This window comes from Tamandua tetradactyla, chromosome 2 (genome assembly GCF_023851605.1).
Source record: "Tamandua tetradactyla isolate mTamTet1 chromosome 2, mTamTet1.pri, whole genome shotgun sequence".
Lineage (NCBI taxonomy): Eukaryota > Metazoa > Chordata > Mammalia > Pilosa > Myrmecophagidae > Tamandua > Tamandua tetradactyla.
In genome coordinates, this window is record NC_135328.1 from 24,496,903 (window position 1) to 24,519,854 (window position 22,952).

At 35.1% G+C, this 22,952-nt stretch overlaps 1 protein-coding gene across 12 annotated transcripts in view; it reads left to right on the forward strand.

Moving 5' to 3' along the window:
- FSD1L (fibronectin type III and SPRY domain containing 1 like) overlaps nucleotides 1-22,952 on the forward strand; it is a 135,109-nt gene that overhangs the window by 65,358 nt on the left and 46,799 nt on the right. For all 12 annotated transcript variants that reach the window (XM_077140957.1, XM_077140985.1, XM_077140925.1 and 9 more), the window contains 2 exons: nucleotides 10,286-10,387; nucleotides 18,497-18,519. In XM_077140957.1, coding sequence (XP_076997072.1) covers nucleotides 10,286-10,387; nucleotides 18,497-18,519 — 125 coding nt within the window. The remainder of the gene's footprint in view (nucleotides 1-10,285; nucleotides 10,388-18,496; nucleotides 18,520-22,952) is intronic.

Sequence of the window (22,952 nt, forward strand, 5' to 3'; positions counted from 1 at the left end):
ATAATTGCTTAGGTAAAATTAAATTACTGTCAGCATCTTGAGTGCAGGAAATTAGTTATTTGGGTTTTGAAAAATACTCTCTAGTTTCGTATTAATTCAGATATCTGATTATCTCATACTAGCTTTTAGTTAATGGCAGTTGACTAAATAGCTCCCTTTAGGTCTTTTTTCTCTTGTCTTTCCCCTCCTTCCTTTCCTCAGAGTTCAGATATATTGAAAAACAGGTCTTATAATAATAGCTTTTGAATAGCCTTGTTATTAGCACTTTGTACTTATAATTATCCTACTATATGGAGTTTTTAGAAATTGACTTACCATCTTCATCATTATGTCTAGCTATGCTTGCCCTAAAGATAGTTTAAAATTGTAAAGTCATTTGAAAAGCCTTGAAAATGTTCTGTACCTTACTGTTCAAAATTCATGTTTGAGAGCCTAGTTTAAATGTCTCTCAGTGCAATTTATTATGGGCTAATATAAGCCAGTAAAAATATTTGATTGCTAGTATCTAGCTTTCATGCATTCATTCAGTAAAATTTGAGTAAAATTAGATTTTGAGTATTTGGTAGTGAACAAAACAGCTTCTGCTGTCACGGATTTCACATTCTAACAGAGGGTAATTTAGAAAAAGGGTGAAAGAAAGGAAAATCGTATCCTTTGCTTGGAATTAGACTTATTAGAATTAGACTTATAACTGGCTTAACAGCAATGTTAACGTAAGCATGGTACCAGCTATACATAGTGCAGAAATGAACTGAGATAAGAAATACTTTCTTTGAAGTTGTTTTGAAGAGTTTTGAGGGAGGAAAGGCATACTTAATAAAGAGAATATAGGATATTAAGAGTAAGAGGCAGCTCATTCATTAAGATAGTCCAAGTTTAAACTCCATGAGGGTCTGATAATCATCTTGAAGCAAAGCCAGTGCTGATTTGGAAGAGCGGTATAAAATCACTCATGTTGTGTCATCTAAGTGTTAATCTTTAGAACTGTTGTCCTTAACTCAAGATGTCTGAGATTTTCAGAATTAGACACTCTCTACCCATTGTGGATTTTTATTTCAATTATGTCTTTAAACTTCTAAAAAAGATGTACTGTTCTTTTCATATCAGAACTTATTTTCTGACAGGTTCATAGAGAGCTGGATATATGTGCATACATGTAAAAGCTACAGTGCTTCCCTAGAACTGATTGCATTTATTGATTTTGTGAACTATTGGATTTAAATTTCTACTTTTGACTGAGTTCTCAGAAATACATCATAGGGTCATATAAACATATTTAAACTCCTTTTGCCTTGATTGGAATCTCAGATGAATTCTGTCCACTTTGGGTTCTGCAAATCTCAATTACAGTGATAATGGAAATCATGATTTTTTTTTTTCTTTTGCAACTAATCTGATTCATGGAAGTATTCCATTAAAATTGTATTTGGGGCATCCAAGGGTAGTTCAGTGGTAGAATTCTTGCCTGCCATGTGGGAAACCCAGTTCAGTTCCTGGTCCATGCACTTCCCAAAAAACAAACAAGCAAGCAAAACAAACAAAAAACCAAACAGACAAAATTCAACAAATGGTGCTACAGTAATGGTGTACTCACATGGACAAATTATGAAATGTGACCCACCATACAGCATACAAGAAAAAAAAAAACTGTATTTGGGCTCTTTTTTAATGGAATGACTTTACTGTGATTTTTGATCAAGTATTGCGGTTTGGCCCAACCGCTAAGCTATCAGGGACCCTCTACTCCTCAGCTTCTCAGTGCTTGCTAGACGACACTGCCGCACGCAGAAAAGGGGCTCGAGCCGGGGGTCTGGGTCCAAGGGGCGCGCGCAGGAGACCTCGCTGCGGGTCTAAAGGACTGGAGGCCGAGTCAATTAAGGCACAAAGCGAGGTAGCTTTATTGTTGGTAGACGCTTATGCCAGGGCCGCCAGAAGCTAAAGACCACGAGGCTTGATGAGCCCTGGATTATATACAGTTTGAGGAGAGGCGGAGTTAGGGTGTGGCCTCCAGGGGAGGGTAGCCAATCACACAGGGAGGACGGATGAGTGACTGTGACCATAGAGATGCTGTTCCTGAGTGTACCCATAGCAGAGGATGTTGGGTAGGTGGAGGACTAAGGAGAAGGCCAATAGGGTTAGAGAGACAAGGCTGCATCATCACTAGTCGCTGGTGAGGCTTGTAATTCAGAGGCTTAGAAGAACGGGACGTGCCAAAATGGCGAGGGAGGGAGAGAAAGAGACTAAGCCACCAGGCCAAGAATAAAATTATGCCACAAAGTATTTTATCAAATGATTCATCATTAGCTATTTGATATCAATGGGAAATTGAAAATATTGAGAAAACGGAAGAAACTGAGTTCTAAATGCTGATTATTAGCATAATCTTCTATTCCTGTATCATTATTTCAGCTTTTCATTTCTTCCAATGATTTCCCTGCTTGTTTTCTTCCTTAATCTCACACTCTGTAAGAGTAGTCAGTGTGTAATTTTTAATACTTTTTTCTCCCCTTTCTCAAAACTACAAAAATTCTGGCAATCTTTTTTATAGAAACGGTGATTTAGGGGTGCTCAGGAGATACTGAGGGGATAAAAAAGGATTTGTAAGATAAGTCTGAGAGTCATTGAAACATAAAGCCTAGTGAATATAACTGTTCATTCTTGAGGGTGTTCTTTCTTGTGTTATGATTCACAGGAAGCAGTGATAATAGCTGAATGAAAACTCAAACCATTAAAGCTCTCCAGAATAGTTTAGAAGCCAAAATAAAAAAGTATCACACCTTGGCCACTGATGCCATTTCCTCCTTTGGTTTGAGGTAATAGAGCATCTCTGTTTTTTCTTTGAGCTCACAAATTCAATATCATGCTTTTTTGGTCATATATTTTGATAATACCTTGAATAGTTGGTAAATTAATACTCTTTAAATTGTGTTCCTCCCTACCTTATATTTCCCCCTTGATTTAAAAAAATTCCATACCATATTCTTAAAATGGGATTTTATCTCAAATTTTGACCTCAGATTGAACTCTGTTACTTTTAATAATTCTTTGAGATGTATTCTTTATTCTCTTGGTATTTTTTCTTTAATACTACGTAGACTTTGTCTCCCTCACTAGTCCAATAGAGTCCATTTATATCTACCATTCTGTTTTCAGTAACTTTGCTTAAACTTTCTGTAACGCTTGCCTATAAATAGGATATTTCAGATGGTGGTTTGCAATTTTTATTTGGAACTCAAACAAGTGTACTTATAGGAGGAGCAGTATGTTTATGAGATTGTGTTTAAGTTTTTAGACTAATACATGAAAACCTGTTTAACCCCAAATATGGCCTAAGTGTTCTATTTTTCCAAAATAAAATAATAGAACACAACAGAAAACAAAAAAAAAATGAGCTGTGGTTTTTCTTTAATGCTGCTCTTAGGGAAACAAAAAGTAGATTTGAATATGGAATAAATAGGTGTTAAAGATTCTGAAGAACTGTCTTAGATGCATTTAATGGCTTAGTAGTGGGTCTCTTTCTTTGTTGAAAGGTGTATCACTAACAATCTTTTCATATTACTAGGTGTAGTTTTTATACCTACAATTAATAGAGGAAGAGAGAATGAATAAACTGAATAAGGAAGATAGGGTTAGTTGAAATTAGTTATGAAGATAGGGTTAGTTGAAATTAGTTATTTTAGTCTGCCAAAGCTGCCAGAATGCAACACACCAGAGATGGATTGGCTTTTAATAAAAGGGATTTATTTAGTTAAAAATGTATAGTTCTTCAGAGGAAAGGCAGCTAACTTTCAACTGAGATTCTTTCTTACACGGAAAGGCACAGGGCGATCTCTGCTGGCCTTCTTTCCAGGACTCTGGGTTCCAATCAGCTTTCCCCGGGGTGATTCCTTTCTGCATCACCAAAGGCCTGGGCTGAGCTGTGAGTACTGAGATGAGGTATGCTGAGCTGCTTGGCCTGTGTTATGTTGAGCTCTCTCATTTAAGCAACAGCCAATTAAATCAAGCATCATTCATTGTAGCACTCAGGCCTCCTAGCTGACTGCAAATGTATCAGCAACAGATGAGGTTCACATGCCATTGGTTTTTGTCCACAGCAGTATAACTACTGTAGTAGGCACCTTCACCTGGCCAAGTTGACACCTGAACCTAACTACCACATTAATACACGAGCAATGAAGACAGAGCACATCACTGTGACATTAGCCATCTTTTGCTCACCTTAATTCTTTTTGAAATCCAGGTATTTATATTTGTGGTTCCTGTGGTGTCCAATCTTGGACACTCTACAATAGCATTTATGGTAGAAGAGTACTTGATTAATGTAATTAATAGTGAAGTACCACGATAAGGTTCAATTGAATGGTCCTGTGTCTGGATCCACACGCTTCAACTGAAATACTTAAATATCAACACAAAATTGTCTTCTTTATAGAGGATGTTGTCTGCAGATAGATTCTTTATATATATATATATATATATATATATATATATATATATATATATTTTATTAATTAACGGAAAAAAAGAAATTAACCCAACATTTAGAAATCATACCGTTCTACATATGCAATCAGTAATTCTTAACATCATCACATAGATGCATGATCATTGTTTCTTAGTACATTTGCATCGGTTTAGAAGAACTAGCAACACAACAAAAAAAGATATAGAGTGTTAATAAAGAGAAAAAAATAAAAGTAATAATAATAGTAAAAAAAAAAAACCTATAGCTCAGATGCAGCTTCATTCAGTGTTTTAGCATGATTACTTTACAATTAGGTATTATTGTGCTGTACATTTTTGAGTTTTTGTATCTAGTCCTGTTGCACAGTCTGTATCCCTTCAGCTCCAATTACCCATTATCTTACCCTGTTTCTAACTCCTGCTGGACTCTGTTACCAATGACATATTCCAAGTTTATTCTCGAATGTCGGTTCACATCAGTGGGACCATACAGTATTTGTCCTTTAGTTTTTGGCTAGACTCACTCAGCATAATGTTCTCTAGGTCCATCCATGTTATTACATGCTTCATAAGTTTATCCTGTCTTAAAGCTGCATAATATTCCATCGTATGTATATACCACAGTTTGTTTAGCCACTCTTCTGTTGATGGACATTTTGGCTGTCTCCATCTCTTTGCAATTGTAAATAACGCTGCTATAAACATTGGTGTGCAAATGTCCGTTTGTGTCTTTGCCCTTAAGTCCTTTGAGTAGATTCCCAGCAATGGTATTGCTGGGTCGTATGGCAATTCTATATTCAGCTTTTTGAGGAACCGCCAAACTGCCTTCCACTGTGGTTGCACCATTTGACATTCCCACCAACAGTGGAAAAGTGTGCCTCTTTCACTGCATCCTCTCCAGCACTTGTCATTTTCTGTTTTGTTGATAATGGCCATTCTGGTGGGTGTGAGATGATATCTCATTGTGGTTTTGATTTGCATTTCTCTAATGGCCAGGGACATTGAGCATCTCTTCATGTGCCTTTTGGCCATTTGTATTTCCTCTTCTGGTAGGTGTCTGTTCAAGTCTTTTTCCCATTTTGTAATTGGGTTGGCTGTTTTTTTCTTGTTGAGTTGAACAATCTCTTTATAAATTCTGGATACTAGACCTTTATCTGATATGTCATTTCCAAATATTGTCTCCCATTGTGTAGGCTGTCTTTCTACTTTCTTTATGAAGTTCTTTGATGCACAAAAGTGTTTAATTTTGAGGAGCTCCCATTTATTTATTTCCTTCTTCAGTGCTCTTGCTTTAGGTTTAAGGTCCATAAAACCGCCTCCAATTGTAAGTTTCATAAGATATCTCCCTACATTTTCCTCTAACTGTTTTATGGTCTTAGACCTAATGTTTAGATCTTTGATCCATTTTGAGTTAACTTTTGTATAGGGTGTGAGATATGGGTCTTCTTTCATTCTTTTGCATATGGATATCCAGTTCTCTAGGCACCATTTATTGAAGAGACTGTTCTGTCCCAGGTGAGTTGGCTTGACTGCCTTATCAAAGATCAAATGTCCATAGATGAGAGGGTCTATATCTGAGCACTCTATTCAATTCCATTGGTCGATATATCTATCTTTATGCCACTACCATGCTGTTTTGACCACTGTGGCTTCATAATATGCCTTAAAGTCAGGCAGCGCGAGACCTCCAGCTTCGTTTTTTTTCCTCAAGATGTTTTTAGCAATTCGGGGCACCCTGCCCTTCCAGATAAATTTGCTTATTGGTTTTTCTATTTCTGAAAAATAAGTTGTTGGGATTTTGATTGGTATTGCATTGAATCTGTAAATCAATTTAGGTAGGATTGACATCTTAACTATATTTAGTCTTCCAATCCATGAACACAGTATCCCCTTCCATCTATTTAGGTCTTCTGTGATTTCTTTTAACAGTTTTTTGTAGTTTTCTTTATATATGTTTTTTGTCTCTTTAGTTAAATTTATTCCTAGGTATTTTATTCTTTTAGTTGCAATTGTAAATGGGATTCGTTTCTTGATTTCCCCCTCAGCTTGTTCATTACTAGTGTATAGAAATGCTACAGATTTTTGAATGTTGATCTTGTAACCTGCTACTTTGCTGTACTCATTTATTAGCTCTAGTAGTTTTGTTGTGGATATTTCTGGGTTTTCGACATATAGTATCATATCGTCTGCAAACAGTGATAGTTTTACTTCTTCCTTTGCAATTTTGATGCCTTATATTTCTTTTTCTTGTCTAATTGCTCTGGCTAGAACCTCCAACACAATGTTGAATAATAGTGGTGATAGTGGACATCCTTGTCTTGTTCCTGATCTTAGGGGGAAAGTTTTCAATTTTTCCCCATTGAGGATGATATTAGCTGTGGGTTTTTCATATATTCCCTCTATCATTTTAAGGAAGTTCCCTTGTATTCCTATCCTTTGAAGTGTTTTCAACAGGAAAGGATGTTGAATCTTGTCAAATGCCTTCTCTGCATCAATTGAGATGGTCATGTGATTTTTCTGCTTTGATTTGTTGATATGGTGTATTACATTAATTGATTTTCTTATGTTGAACCATCCTTGCATACCTGGGATGAATCCTACTTGGTCATGATGTATAATTCTTTTAATGTGTTGTTGGATACGATTTGCTAGAATTTTATTGAGGATTTTTGCATCTATATTCATTAGGGAGATTGGTCTGTAGTTTTCTTTTTTTGTAATATCTTTGCCTGGTTTTGGTATGAGGATGATGTTGGCTTCATAGAATGAATTAGGTAGTTTTCCCTCCACTTCGATTTTTTTGAAGAGTTTGAGCAGAGTTGGTACTAATTCTTTCTGGAATGTTTGATAGAATTCACATGTGAAGCCGTCTGGTCCTGGACTTTTCTTTTTAGGAAGCTTTTGAATGACTAATTCAATTTCTTTACTTGTGATTGGTTTGTTGAGGTCATCTATGTCTTCTTGAGTCAAAGTTGGTTGTTCATGTCTTTCCAGGAACCCGTTCATTTCATCTAAATTGTTGTATTTATTAGCATAAAGTTGTTCATAGTATCCTGTTATTACCTCCTTTATTTCTGTGAGGTCAGTAGTTATGTCTCCTCTTCCATTTCTGATCTTATTTATTTGCATCCTCTCTCTTCTTTTTGTCAATCTTGCTAAGGGCCCATCATTCTTATTGATTTTCTCATAGAACCAACTTCTGGTCTTATTGATTTTCTCTATTGTTTTCAATTTCATTTATTTCTGCTCTAATCTTTGTTATTTCTTTCCTTTTGCTTGCTTTGGGATTAGTTTGCTGTTCTTTCTCCAGTTCTTCCAAGTGGACAGTTAATTCCTGCATTTTTGCCTTTTCTTCTTTTCTGATAAAGGCATTTAGGGCAATAAATTTCCCTCTTAGCACTGCCTTTGCTGCGTCCCATAAGTTTTGATATGTTGTTTTTTCATTTTCATTCGCCTCGAGGTATTTGCTCATTTCTCTTGCAATTTCTTCTTTGACCCACTCGTTGTTTAAGAGTGTGTTGTTGAGCCTCCACGTGTTTGTGAATTTTCTGGCACTCCGCCTATTATTGATTTCCAACTTCATTCCTTTATGATCCGAGAAAGTGTTGTGTATGATTTCAATCTTTTTAAATTTGTTAAGACTTGCTTTGTGACCCAGCATATGGTCTATCTTTGAGAATGATCCATGAGCACTTGAGAAAAAGTTGTATCTTGCTGTTGTGGGATGTAATGTCCTATAAATGTCTGTTAAGTCTAGCTCATTATAGTAATATTCAGATTCTCTATTTCTTTATTGATCCTCTGTCTAGATGTTCTGTCCATTGATGAGAGAGGTGAATTGAAGTCTCCAACTATTATGGTATATGAGTCTATTTCCCTTTTCAGTGTTTGCAGTGTATTCCTCACGTATTTTGGGGCATTCTGGTTCGGTGCATAAATATTTATGATTGTTATGTCTTCTTGTTTAATTGTTCCTTTTTTTAGTATATAGTGTCCTTCTTTGTCTCTTTTAAGTGTTTTACATTTGAAGTCTAATTTGTTGGATATTAGTATAGCCACTCCTGCTCTTTTCTGGTTGTTATTTGCATGAAATATCTTTTCCCAACCTTTCACTTTCAACCTATGTTTATCTTTGGGTCTAAGATGTGTTTCCTGTAGACAGCATATAGAAGGATCCTGTTTTTTAATCCATTCAGCCAGTCTGTGTCTTTTGATTGGGGAATTTAGTCCATTAACATTTAGTGTTATTACTGTTTGGATAATATTTTCCTTTACCATTTTGCCTTTTGTATTATATATATCATATCTGACTTTCCTTCTTTCTACACTCTTCTCCATACCTCTCTCTTCTGTCTTTTCATATCTGACTCTAGTGCTCCCTTTAGTATTTCTTGCAGAGCTGGTCTCTTGGTCACAAATTCTCTCAGTGACTTTTTGTCTGAGAATGTTTTAATATCTCCCTCATTTTTGAAGGACAATTTTGCTGGATATAGGAGTCTTGGTTGGCAGTTTTTCTCTTTTAGTAATTTAAATATATCATCCCACTGTCTTCTAGCTTCCATGGTTTCTGCTGAGAAATCTACACATAGTCTTATTGGGTTTCCCTTGTATGTGATGGATTGTTTTTCTCTTGCTGCTTTCAAGATCCTCTCTTTCTCTTTGACCTCTGACATTCTAACTAGTAAGTGTCTTGGAGAACGCCTATTTGGGTCTAATCTCTTTGAGGTGCACTGCACTTCTTGGATCTGTAATTTTAGGTCTTTCATAAGAGTTGGGAAATTTTCAGTGATAATTTCTTCCATTAGTTTTTCTCCTCCTTTTCCCTTCTCTTCTCCTTCTGGGACACCCACAACACGTATATTTGTGCGGTTCATATTGTCCTTGAGTTCCGTGATACCGTGTTCAAATTTTTCCATTCTTTTCCCGATAGTTTCTGTTTCTTTTTGGAATTCAGATGTTCCATCTTCCAAATCACTAATTCTATCTTCTGTCTCTTTAAATCTATCATTGTAGGTATCCATTGTTTTTTCCATCTTTTCTACTTTATCCTTCACTTCCATAAGTTCTGTGATTTGTTTATTCAGTTTTCTATTTCTTCTTTTTGTTCAGCCCATGTCTTCTTCATGTCCTTCCTCAATTTATCAATTTCGTTTTTGAAGAGGTTTTCCATTTCTGTTCGTATATTCAGCATTAGTTGTCTCAGCTCCTGTATCTCATTTGAACTATTGGTTTGTTCCTTTGACTGGGCCATATTTTCAATTTTCTGAGCGTGGACCGTTATCTTCTGCTGGCGTCTGGGCATTTAGTCAGATTTCCCTGGGTGTTGGACCCAACAGGTTGAAAGATTTTTCTGTGAAATCTCTGGGTTGTGTTTTTCTTATCCTGCCCAGTAGGTGGCGCTCGTGGCACACATTTGTCTGCGGGTCCCACCAGTAAAGGGTGCTGTGGGTCCTTTAACTTTGGAAAACTCTCGCCGTGGAGGAGTTCTTTTTATATTTTAATAGAAATTATAGTTTTCTGACTCTTGATCGAGAAGAATCTTTAAGTAAATTTATCCCCAGCTAGTCAATAATTGCTTTAAATGAATATATATTTATCTTTGTGCAGTTAAGCTGTTTTGAACAAATTATGAAAAAACGTTTGTATAAAGTACAAATTTATTATGTATTTGACTGGTCATTATTACCTTGCTTCAATAGCTCTTCAAAATATTTTTAGTTTAGTTACTGCTATTGTTGATTCTAAGTTCATTATAATGTATATTTAAGAGTTTAGTAGTGTTAAGACACTTTATTTTAATGGTTTAATTTTTTTTTTCTAGAGTCAGCTTAGTCAATGTAATAATGCCTTAGAGAACTCAGAAGAACTACTAGAATTTGCAACACGATCACTGGATATAAAGGAACCTGAAGAATTTTCGAAGGTACAAGAAATAAACCCAAAAAACCTAAACTAACCCACTTAAAAAGGAAAGTATACCTTTAAAAAAGTGGTGTATTATCGTTTAATTTTGGATTTGTTCAATCATTTCTAATACTAAAAAAGACTTGAGGTTTCTCAATAAGCAAAATGCTAGCTATTCATTTGTTCCAAAGCTGACTCTTAGAATTATGTGCCTTTGAAATCATAAACATGAGTTATTTCAGTTTAGTTTTGCTTTAATACTAATTCATATGAGTCAAATTAGCGTCTTTTTCAGTTACTGTTTTAAGTAATCTGTTTTAAGGTTCTTGTGTACTTGAATTGAGTTGTATGTTTGTTATAAGCATTTCATGACTAAGGAAAGAATGTTGATATTGCTATTTACATGCTTAAAATCTAGATTTGTATTCCTTTCTGTGAACTGATTGGAAAAACGTATCACTGATGCATATAAGTATTTTGTAACTTTTTGATATTTATTATTGGAGACAAATGCACACTGTTTAGTTGAAGTAATTTTTGGGATGCTTTATTAAAATTTAGATTCTTTTTTTTCTAAATTTTTTTTGGCAAATTTTTCACACACATGCAGTCCATATATGGTGTACAAATCCCCAGTGGTTCACAGTATCATCTCATAATTGTGTATTCATCACCATGATTAATTTTTAGAACATTTGCATCACTTCAGAAAAAGAAATAAAATGAGAAAAGTAAAACTTGTACATTCCATATCCCTTACCCCTCTCTCATTGACCACTAGTATTTCCATCTACCTATTTTGCCTCTTATCCTATTATTTATTTTTTATTCATATTTTTTAACTCATATGTCCATACCCTGGATAAAAGGAGCATCAAACACAAGGTTTTCAAGATCACACAGTCACATTGTAAAAGTTATATCTTTATACAGTCATCTTCAAGAATCAAGGCTAATGGAACACAGCTTAGCAGTTTCAGGTACTTCCCTCCAGCCACTCCAATGTACCATAAACGAAAAAGGGGTATCTATAATGCATAAGAATAACCTCCAGGATAACCTCTTGACTTTGAAATCTCTAAGCCATTGGCACTATATTTTGTCGCATTCTCTCTTCCCTTTTTTGGGCAAGAAGGCTTTCTCAATCCCTTGATGCCAGGTCCCAGCTCATCCTGGGAGTTCTGCCCCATGTTGCCAGGGAGATTTACATCCCTGGAAGTTGTGTCTCATGTGGAGGGGAAGGGCATTGTGTTCACCTGTTGAGTTGGCTTAGAGAGAGATGGCACATCTGAGCAATAAAAGAGGTTCTCTGGGGATGGCTCTTGGGCATAATTACAAGTAGGCTTAGCTTCTCCTTTTCAGGAATAAGTTTCATAGGGGCAAACCCAAGATCAAGGGCCCAGCCTGTTGATTTGGTTGTCCCCACTGCTTGCAAAGAATATCAGAAATTCTCAAAACAGGTATGCAGTCCTTAGGGTGCCACTGAGAGTTGGGGCAGGGCCATGCTTAACGTTGATCCTGGGGATGCTGTGAATTTCTCCTGCAGAAGAAGCCATTGAACTTTCTCAACTGTATCAGTAGGCACAGTTGAGAAAAAAAAAAAGAATTTTTACTTTAAACAGGACTGTTTTTAAATGATTACCAGCTTATCCAGTCAAACTCAGGGAGTGTAGAATATATAATAAGTGGTGTGAAAAGAGTGGAAAACCAAACCATACAGTTAGCAAAGTGTATTCTATGTAATTGTCTTATCAAAAATCCCGTCTTTGTACACTAGGTAGTGAATGCACTCATATTAGAAAGGTGCCTTTATTATTCACTGATGTCCACCTCATGCTTTCATTTACGATTTTTCTGTGAACCTGAAGGTAGAACAAACTTCCTTGAGAAGATAACATTTGTTAGCTTCCATTTCTGCATTTTGAAATTGAACTTTAGAAATTGATTCCTTCCTTTATTAAAATGAATCAAAACAGAAATTCGCTTGCTATGAGCCAGCAAACTAACTGATTACTAAATTTGGAAGTGTGTTGTATGGAAGCTTACCATTATACTTTGTAGGATTTATTATATAAAGAAGTTGTGAGGAAAATGTATCATATTTAAAAGGTATTTTTAAAGTATGATATACCATCTATCCAGTGGTCATTTATGTGATAACCTCAAGTATCTGGAACACAGACAAAAACATGCAGAAAGCAAAAGGTACCTGAGATGCCAAAATCAGTGTCATAGAGATTAGGAGCAGAAGTTGATGTCCTTTATTCATGATCGTTTCTCAGGATCTGCTGACACTTATTTATACATGGTACCAATACATTTTTGTGTTTTTTTGTGTGTTCCCTAGTTATCAATAGGTTGCTCTTCTAGTGGGGTAGGACAGCTGTTAATGGCAGGTATATTCATAACTGCCAAAGTTTAACTACTGCCAGCCTAAGAGTGAGGAAGAGGAAAGGAAAGCTATAAAATTTGGACACACATACTCCAAAATAAGTTGAATCCAGTTGCATTTGAACGGGGCTGGTGATAGGAAAAATGTTGATAAAACTTAGTTCTTCCAAGTTTCTCTTTCCGTTGACTTTATCAGAGTTTTTTTCACTTTCCTTATACATGTATCCTTTTCTCCCCTTTGATCTTTCCAATTTGTTTTCTGTCAAAACTTCTTCCCAGCTGATTGAAATTGGAATGGTTCTGATAAAATAAATCACATTGCAGATTAAATATCTTTTCTTAATGTGCCACTTTGCTTTTCTTTCCTCTTTTGTCTCCACCTTGCTGCATTTTATAGCACTGCTTTGTAGATTTCCTATGGAGATGTGATAAAATGAATTATTTTTGAGTATTTCTGAGCCAGAAATCTCCGAGTTTATTGCTAAAGAAAGATGCTCAACTAAGACCTAGCTGCTTGCATTTTCTTTTCTTAGTGTATCAAAATATAATTCAGATAATGGTTTGATTCTAAGTCAGAAACTAAGTTCACTTCCCTAGTTAGCTGCATGGACTACCTACTTGCCTGGAATACCTAAAGCTGACAGGATAGGGAGAGATTACTTTGAAGGTTAATTATTTTACTAGCAGTAAATTGTTAGATACTTGGAAAAAGAAATTCTCTTAAGGATTACTATATGTGACTATCCATATTAAAGTGCTTTAATCAGTTTAATATAATCAACATATGAGGACAGAAAATAACAGGCCAAAATCCAGGCTATAAATGTTTTTAGTTGTTATTATCTTCCAAAAGAGTATTTGAAGTGTACTGATGTTACATTACCTCAGTATGAGAATTGAATGTGATGCATTACCATCATTATACTATCTGGAGTGAATAAGTAACACAAATGAAAAGGATTTCAGAACATACAGTTTGTTTTTTTTAACTGTTACAAGTTTGATTAATAAATACTAAATATATGCAGAGATTTCACTAGCAGTGGGGTCCAGATCATTAACTATTGTTGAATGACAAGCACCCAAAATGCCACCAGAGCTGGCTGCCGAACGCTGCTTGGATACATTGCCAAAATTAATATTTCCATTCCCACTCTGAATTTAGACCTTGAGTTCTACCTGTAAGAAAGGCTGGGTCTGTGGAACAATTTCCAAGTCAATTTAACTGGCTAATCACCTGATCACAATCACCTCCTTCCCAGATTAAAAGGGAGGGAGGGAGGGCATGATTTCCTTCCTAGAGGCCTACACAGGAATAAAAAGCACAGGGTAAGGTGAAAGCGAACACTGTCTTCTGCATTTAATCACTAGATGAAGAGAAGAGAGAATAGGCTTTGTGTGTTTCCCCATTCTGACGGTTGGAATATAGTGTCGAGTTCTGACCACTGGGAGGAGCAAACCAGGAGAGAGGTTGAAGCTCACTGAGTGCTTTCAGGGTAATGGAAGTATCAGCTCCTGTGGGTCAGTGTCAGGAGTGCTGGCTGAGGAGGAGAGCTTCAACAGAAGCCTGAATAATTCAGTTATGAAAGAAATTTAAAACAAATGTAAATACTCATTAAGCGTAGCTCAAACTAAAATTTTCACCTCTTATGTCTTAGAAAACTGCAGTCCCTTATTGTTCAAATGTGCTTAGTCATAAAGCAGTACTGCATTTCGAAGTGTATTTCAAGTTATTTACGCACGGCTTTGCAACAAGTTCTTTTAAGTTATTTTTTTTTGAAAAATACTTATTTTTATAAACAGATAAATATGTGTATATAGAAAAGATAAAACTTCCACTGTATCTAATCCAGCTAGTGAACAACTTTATTTTGAAGGCTGATATTCTTGCCTAAGAAAAATACTATTTAAGACTATTTGATTTTCCCTTTCTCTAAGTTCCCTTCATCATCCAAGTCATTTCTTAATGTGGTATTTTGGGGAGGTAGGGTGGTTCAGCATAAAACAATATGAATATAGACACAATTTGAAGAGTTTCTCAGTGTTGTATAGTGTTCAGATTTTTAACTGGAAATTCTTTTAGGCTTTACTGAAAATCAAAATAAAGATAAATCCTTCTAGACAAATGCCATGTCTAACACCTGGCTTTTATCATATTGATCACTGTGACAGTCATAGTTGCTTTTCTCTCAGTAATTTTCTTTTAGGAACAGTATAATTCTTATTTTTATGCTGTTTATCAGTGCTCCAAATGTAACTAACTTTATCCTTGCTGCTTTCATTCATTTCAACCTGTATTTCAGAGAATTTAGATTGTTAAAAGTTTTATTTTAATTGAAACATTGAAGTTAATTAAGGTAGTCTAACTCATACTTCAGAGTCAACAGATAATTTTAAAAATTCAGTATTTACAAATAAGATGCCTTACACTGGACTTTTTGGGCTCTAAGATCTCTCAGAGCTTGTTTTATAGGTGAAATGAATTCTATGAAAGTGAAGGGACTTGTTGGGTATCTCTTAAACTTTGCTCTCATGCTCTTTATTTTCTGCTTATGAGTTTGAAAATTTCTGCTGATGGAGAAGAAATTTGAAAATCTCAAATTTTATTCTGTTTAGGTAAATAATTCATTGAGTGCAGTAAGCAAGATCTAAAACTTATTCTCATTTTAAATGTGTTTAGAAAATACTATGCTATTAGCTAGTTCAGGAATAAAATTTAGGGTACTTTGCCTCCAGTATCTTTCTATGAAAGGAGAAAAATGAAGATATTTAGAAGAAACATAGAAAGAATAAAGTACTTAATCTTCAAAGTTCTTGATGAATTCACAGAAGAAAATTTCGGTATCTGCTCATTGCAGATTTGAAATGAAAGATTGGGGAAGGAACTGGTTTTAACATATTTAATTGGTAATTATGGAGGACTGTTTATTGTTTTTCTTACATCATATTTTTATTGTAATTCTTCTTAAGAAAGTTTGGATTCAGTTGACACATTCTTATGACTGACAAGATAAAGGAGCAGCATTATAAGATTTATCCTAAAAACAAGTAATGATGGAGGGAGGAAATGATAGAGAAAGGAGCCATCTCTGATACTAGTAGAGAGAAATAAATAGTTGGCAAACAGGATTTCAGTAGAAAATCTAAATGGTGATGCTGAGCAAAATAATCTGAGTAATAATTATTGGATGCTTTCCAGTAATATACAGTACTATAATCTAAGTTGAAATCTTAAATGTTCACTGAGGCCTCTTCATAGCACACTAAATAGAATTATGTTGATGAAAGTAAATGTGTTGGTGACTTAAGTCCTGGGATCAGTTGGTACCTATTATACTGAAATGTTTAAATGACAAAATGTTCTATTATGCAATTGAAACCTAAAGGAATTAAGCTAAATATTAATGTGTATCTTTTGGGTAGCTTTTTATCCAAAAATAGAAGAAATTCCAGGAAAAAATTAAATAATCTGTTTTCTGATTTAAGGCATTTTTTTTTTGAACTTGGGTCCTTTTTGAGAAACAAGATCTTCAGAATTCAAGACCCTCTCCCCTCTTATTTACTTCTTCAATCCTTTCTGCATTTACACAGTATATATGCGGTAAAATTTGAGTAGTAGTGAAAGAGGAGCCATAGGTCTTCAGTTTTACTAATTTAATATGTTATTTATAAATACATGGGACATTAGTTTTTCTTCAGGCTTTGGCTTTGGCTTTTCATTTCTTCCTATTCTGGTTCCTCATGAACAGCCTCAATATATGAAATCATACTCTGTAATCATAGCTTGTGCACATATGCACATGCATACAAAAATTAAAATGACACCCTACTTACTTAATTAAGCAACATTACATCCAAATGGAATTTTTATGGTCAGTTAAAAAAAAAAGTAATGGTGTTCATAATGTTGGGCTATTTGAGGGTGACTGGAGGTGACACTCCTCTACCCAAGTTCTAAACCAGTTGTGGAATATGATAAAAGAATAAAGCTGATGGAAAAACCAAATACTGATAAAATTATATTGGAGAATATGGCTAATATCAATGGGCTAGCTTCCTAATACTGAACTCCTGAATTAGATAAACTTCCCCATCTGGGTAGTGGCAGCTCTGGACTGGCTACCCTGGTTCTGTGATAGGGTACTGTTTAGTGAAGTTTTAAAAATATGAAGTTTTAAAAATCACCAAGCTGCCAAGGGGAACATCTGTAGCCAAGCTACTAATGCCCAGTAGTTCCTTTCAAACCCATAAGCAGAGAAGTCATATCACCTTCCTAGGAGAACTGAGGAAGTCGAGAGAGGCTGAGGGGGTAATGCTGGTGGCACTTCCTCCATATGTAACGATACATCAGAAACAGAGAAGAATCTTCTCTTCTTTCAACACTTTGTTAAATTGATTTATAATTCAAGCTATAGTGAAAGCAATTTTTAAAAATCAATATAATTGTCATGACTTATGGCACATATTCTAGATGCCACAGGACTGGGTTGTTTCCCATAGAATGTAGAGCTTGGAAAGAATCTTTAGAAATATTAAGGACCAGAGTCCCTTAAAAGAAAGAAATAGAATGTTTAGTATACAGAGTCACAGAATTGATTAATGATAGTGTTGAAACGTCTCCTAATTCTCAGTTCTGTTCCTTTTTATTGAAATGTTCTCAAGCCAAAATACTTTGTAGTGGGTATAAAAATTACCAAAGCATGTGAGAATAGAAAGTGAGGCCAAAGAGACATTGCTATTACATCTAAATAGCATTCAGTTGAATTCAATAATTGTTAGGTGTTGTAGTGCCAAGCATTATGTTAGGCACTGGGCATGGAATGTTGAGTAAAACAGTCAAGGTGTACATCTGCTGTATTGACATACGCTGGTCAGTGTGGGGCAGAAATCTTTTTTGGGATATGTTACACACTATGTAAGTTATACTGTATGTAAATATATGGGACAACAGCTTTTGTGGGGGGGGTTATCATGTTTTTTATGTGTCTGTCCAGCACCAAGTAATAGCCATGTCTCCTTTAAGGTTGTGCTAATGTTTTAAAAAATAATAATAATAATGTAGGTTTAGATTGACAGTGTCTACAGAGTTATCTGAGGGTAAGACCCTGTTGTTAGAAGTACTTCTCCAGCTTCTCCCTATCTGAATTTTTCCCATTGCAACTTCATTTTTGGAGCTAAAAGACTGTAGAACTTCAGCCTGGTTTCAATGTCAGCAAGCAACCTCTCAGAATACAAAGTCCTTGCCCTGTGAAAGTATGTAGAGAAAACTTACAGCAACCATTATGAAGTTGTGAAAGAGATCTCTGGAAAAAAAAAAAAGGATAGCAGATTTGAAATGTACAAGAAAACCATCAGAATTCGCAGAAATGTGTGCAGCATTAAAAGGTTGATTGTTCTAGTTAAAGACTGTCAGATTAAATGAGAGAAAGTGATGGTGGTATGTTTTGATAATCTTAAGGTAAGAAAAAACATTTATAGTCACCTGAAATTAGTTTTGAAGTGTTAATTTCCTCATTTTCAGTTGGTTTGTGTGGGGTCTGGATTTTCTACTATAGTTCTAACATCACATTATGCAAGCTTTTAAATGAACTATAAAAATTTCCTGTTTTTTGTGTTGTGAATATAAACTAATCTGTTGCAGGGTTTATATCCTAACTTTTCTTGCATGTCACTGCCATTGAAACTTGCATGAAAAGCACTAACTGCCTTCTTTCTCTTCTCCCTGACTTGTTCCAAGGCTGCCAGACAGATCAAGGATAGGTATGGTATAAAACCTATGTTTTTATTTAAGTATTGATAATGAAGTCAGAAATGAAATTCAAAACCAGTTTTTACTAGTATGTCATTGGTTAAAATGAAAATACCTTGTGGCTAAGTGCAAAAAAGAATATGTCCTTTATATATCTTCTTGGAATAACCAATATGCTGGCATGGTTTTTTTAAACATAGTTGTAGAAAATTATGTACTTACCAAAGAATTTCATTTCTGGTATAATATAGTTAGTTTTAGTATAGTTCTTAATTAGCTGTGCTAATGGATGGAAACGATTTTGAATACTTAAAAAATATGTATATATTCCTGGAATGCATTTTTTTGTTCTTAAATTTAAATGTAAGCATGTCCGATTTTCTGAGAAGTCACAGCATTTTGAATAGTCCTCAAGAGCTAAATTTTTCCTACTTCACTGCCCTCCTGTTTAACATCTTTGTATCTCAGTCCATCCTGTTCCTGGTGCCATCTCTTTCTATTTCTAATGCCACTATCTAGTTTAAACTCTAAAGGAAGAGAAATTTAAAGAAAATGATTACAGGTTTTGGCTTGAAAGGCCTTTCTTATTGGTAGAGCCAGGATTAAGAAAGGGAGTTCAGTACTTGCTATAATGAACATCCCAAAGGGCTAAAGGGTCTGCTGACAGTATTTGGAATCTGTCAAAACAGAAGGAATGCTTTAATTTGCCTGGCTGATCACTGAGAATTGACTTTACTGAGATTGTCATTCAGAGTTTCTTCATCTGAGAATTGTGGGATTCTCTGAAAGGCACAGCATTTAAAGCACTACTCAGAATCCAAGATTAATTTGTTCTCCATTAGAAAATTCACAAATTAGTTATTATGGGTTAGGTGAAAAAGAGTAGAATCTCTGTTGTTTAATCTTAGCTGAAAATGTCACTCTAAATCTGTACTTCTCGTGTTTTATTTTACTTGATTAGAGGTAAGATTCACAAGGCAGTCATAGCATTCGTAGTATGAATATTAAGTAATTTTTATGTTTTTGTATATTTTATATTAGCAAGTGATTAAAGAGACTTGAACAACTCTTATAAATCCTGGATGTAGAAGGGGTTTGAGAAGGGAGATTATGCGAGTTTGAAGGTGAAAAGTGTTAGTTGTATGAGGAATGGATGCTAGGCAGCTCAGTTTTTTTGGATGAAGTAGATTTGAGTTTATACTTCCTGTTTTAGCCACTTATTCCTCTAAGTCTTACTCAGGTTTCTGATTTTCTGGATTGAGAAAGTCATTTCCAAATCAGGCCATAGATTATCCAAAGACTTTGCAAGAAACCTTACAAAAGCTTTACATTTCTCTCTTAAGCATCTGTATGGCCTGTGTTCCTCAGAATCCTGTCCTTACCCATGACTTCTTTTTCTTTGTCCTTCATTTTTAGTCAGAATTTAATTGTACGACCAGTTTTCATGATTGAATGTATTCTGAACCTGGGCTTCTTTGCCTCTTGTTTGAAGCCAGCCCCTTGGTTTGATCTCAGGAGTCAGAGTTCCTGTAATCTACCACTGCAAACTCCATTTATTTTTGTTTGTTTTGTAGCCTTACTTTTTTTTTTTTTTTTTTGAGGGAGGAATGTCCATAAAATTTTTACTTCCTGCCTAAGGAATACTTATGGGTCTCACCTTAATTATGGACAGATATTTTTAAAACTTGATTTTTAGATTCATAACATTCAAATTCCTCTGTTCTAGTTTTCAGTTGCTGTCCAAGGAAGTGAGTTTTTAGCATCCTGTCATTGCCATTTTATTATATAAAAACAACTTAAATGTATAGTCATAGTAAAATAGTTATTTTCACCAAAGGAAGAAAGGGCTGATGTCTTATGTGAGGACAGAGAGAGTTTGTTAAGAAAGAGTGTAACACTCCTGAGCATAGAATCAAATATATAAAATGAAACTATCTGAGATATCATTTGCTGTGACAAAAGTTATGCTGGAGTAATAGGCGGAGTGAGAGGGAAAGGGAAAGACAAACATGATAAGGTAATGCATAGGAAATCTCTGTATATCACTAGAATATACTTCTGGGTACTTAATATTGGAAGATGAGTAGTTGAAGTTTATTGTGGGTGTTACTGGTCCTTGAAAGAGAGGAATCTTGAAGGGGAGGGGAGAGTCATATTAATTAGGTAGGTTGAGGATATTAAAAGCATTCATGTGGTTTTTTTTGTTTTTAACTTTTTTTATTGTATAGCATAATATATATACAAAGCAGAGAAATAAAAAAGCGATAGTTTTCAAAGCACTCTTCAACAAGTAGTTACAGGACAGATCCCAGGGTTTGTCATGGGATACCATATGATCCTCTCATAGTTTTCCTTCTAGCTGCTCCAGGATATAGGAGACTAGAGGGTTTGAATATTTTTTTATCATCACAATTGACTTTTTTTTTTATGAAAAATAACATATATACAAAAAATCTATAAACATCAAAGTGTAGCACCACAATTAGTTGTAGAACATATTTCAGAGTTTGACATGGGTTACAATTCAGCAATTTTAGATTTTTATTTCTAGCTGTTCTGAAATATTGGAGACAAAGAGATACCAAGTTAATGATTCAGCATTCATATTCATTTGTTAAGTGCTATCTTCTATGTATAACTCCACCATCACCTTTGATCTTCCCATCCCTCTCTTTAGGGGTGTTTGGGCTATGGCCATCCTAAATTTTTCATATTAGAAGTATCTGTCACTAGTATGGAGTAGGGAGATAGAACAGTCTGATGTTCTGGAGAGGCTGGTCTAAGTTTCAGGACTTCTCTGGACCAGGGACCCGTCTGGAAGTTGTAGGTTTCTCTAGAAAGTTACTGTAGTGCCTGGAACCCTTGTGGAATCTTATATACTGCCCTCGGTGTTCTTGAGGATTGGCTGGAATGGTCCTGGTTGGGTTTGGCAGGTTATGATAGGTAGCAAGTTCTAACTGAAGCTTGCATAAGAGCAATTGCCAGAGTAGCCTCTTGACTCTATTTGAACTCTCTCTGCCATTGATACTTTATTAGTTACACTTCTTTTCCCCCTTTCGATCAGGAGTGTTTATGTGTTTTGTAGGTATTTTCTTCTCTTTGCAAAAATAAAGCTGGGAGACAGGGATCCTTGTCTTCAGTTTACTCTATTAGAAGTAAACCGAGAAAGTCAAGGTGAATGAAAACACACCTAAACCACAAAGATCCTGTGAATGAATTTTAGATTGTTGTTAGTTTGGGCTTTGAGGCTTAACTGTCTAAATATATTCAGTTTAAAAAGAAAAATTTAGTCTTTATAAGATTATCTAATAGCGTTGTTGCATATCTGACTTGATTCATGGAAATTTTGAAGTTTTTATTAGAAAATAAGGGTCACTGTTCATTTTTTTTTTTGCTTGTTTGCTTTTGCATGGGCAGGTTCTGGGGATCAAATCTTGGTCTCTGGCATGGCAGACGAGAACTCTGCCACTGAGCCACTGTGACCTGCTCAGGATCACTATTCTTTGAAGCTCTGATAATGCTTTCTAATGTAATTTTGGGGACATTCTTTTTTTGTGGAGTCATATTGATTCAAGCTTAACAGATTTTACGGATTCAAAATTCCCTAAAATACTTTCAGATATGTATCTGAAACTGAAACTGTGTCAACAGTTTTCAATAAACGTGTAAATAGTTGATCAAGTTTAGAAGAAATCAGATAGGGTTGAACCCATTCACTGCTTCAGGAAGATTTATTAAGTACTTTTCTGAATATAGCTTAAAAGATACTTTGGGCTGTAAAGAATAGCATATTTAAAACTTAGTCTTTGTTCCTAACTTCTTATTGGTATGGTCTGAAGTGTCATTATTTGAATAGCAACAGTGAAGATAATATGTGTGGAATATGGGGCATTATGCTTGACACATAATAAGTGTTCACTGAGTGTGAGTTCATTCTCCACAAATTATATTTGAATATAGCACTTTCTTCTTGGTTAATAGACCAGTGGTTGTTTAGTATTGTTACTGTTAAATGAAGTGATTGCTTTCCTAGTTTTAAAGTGAAATAAAATGACTAAATACAGCGACAGGTTCATCTTTCATCTCATTGATCTCTGTGGTAGATTTGTCCTTTGTATTCTCTTTGTTCTTCCAGTTCTATTTTCTTCCCTTTCTAAATTGTGTACCACTAGGAAAAACATTTGCTAATAGTACTTTTGTGCCATTCTTTGGAATAAGATAGTGAAGGAAGTTACTTTGTGATATTTGTGGAAATTTATGGTACAATGGAAGCAGATTTGAGATAAAATTACAAATTAATATATTGAGAATTTCTTTTAATCCCCAGTTTTAATTGACAGAAGTGTTTCCCAATACTTTCGATAAAGTCAGTTTTCATGGCATGTAGTTTCCCAAGGCTATTTCTCAAGATATGTTTCTTTGTAAATGGGATGTTGACACACTG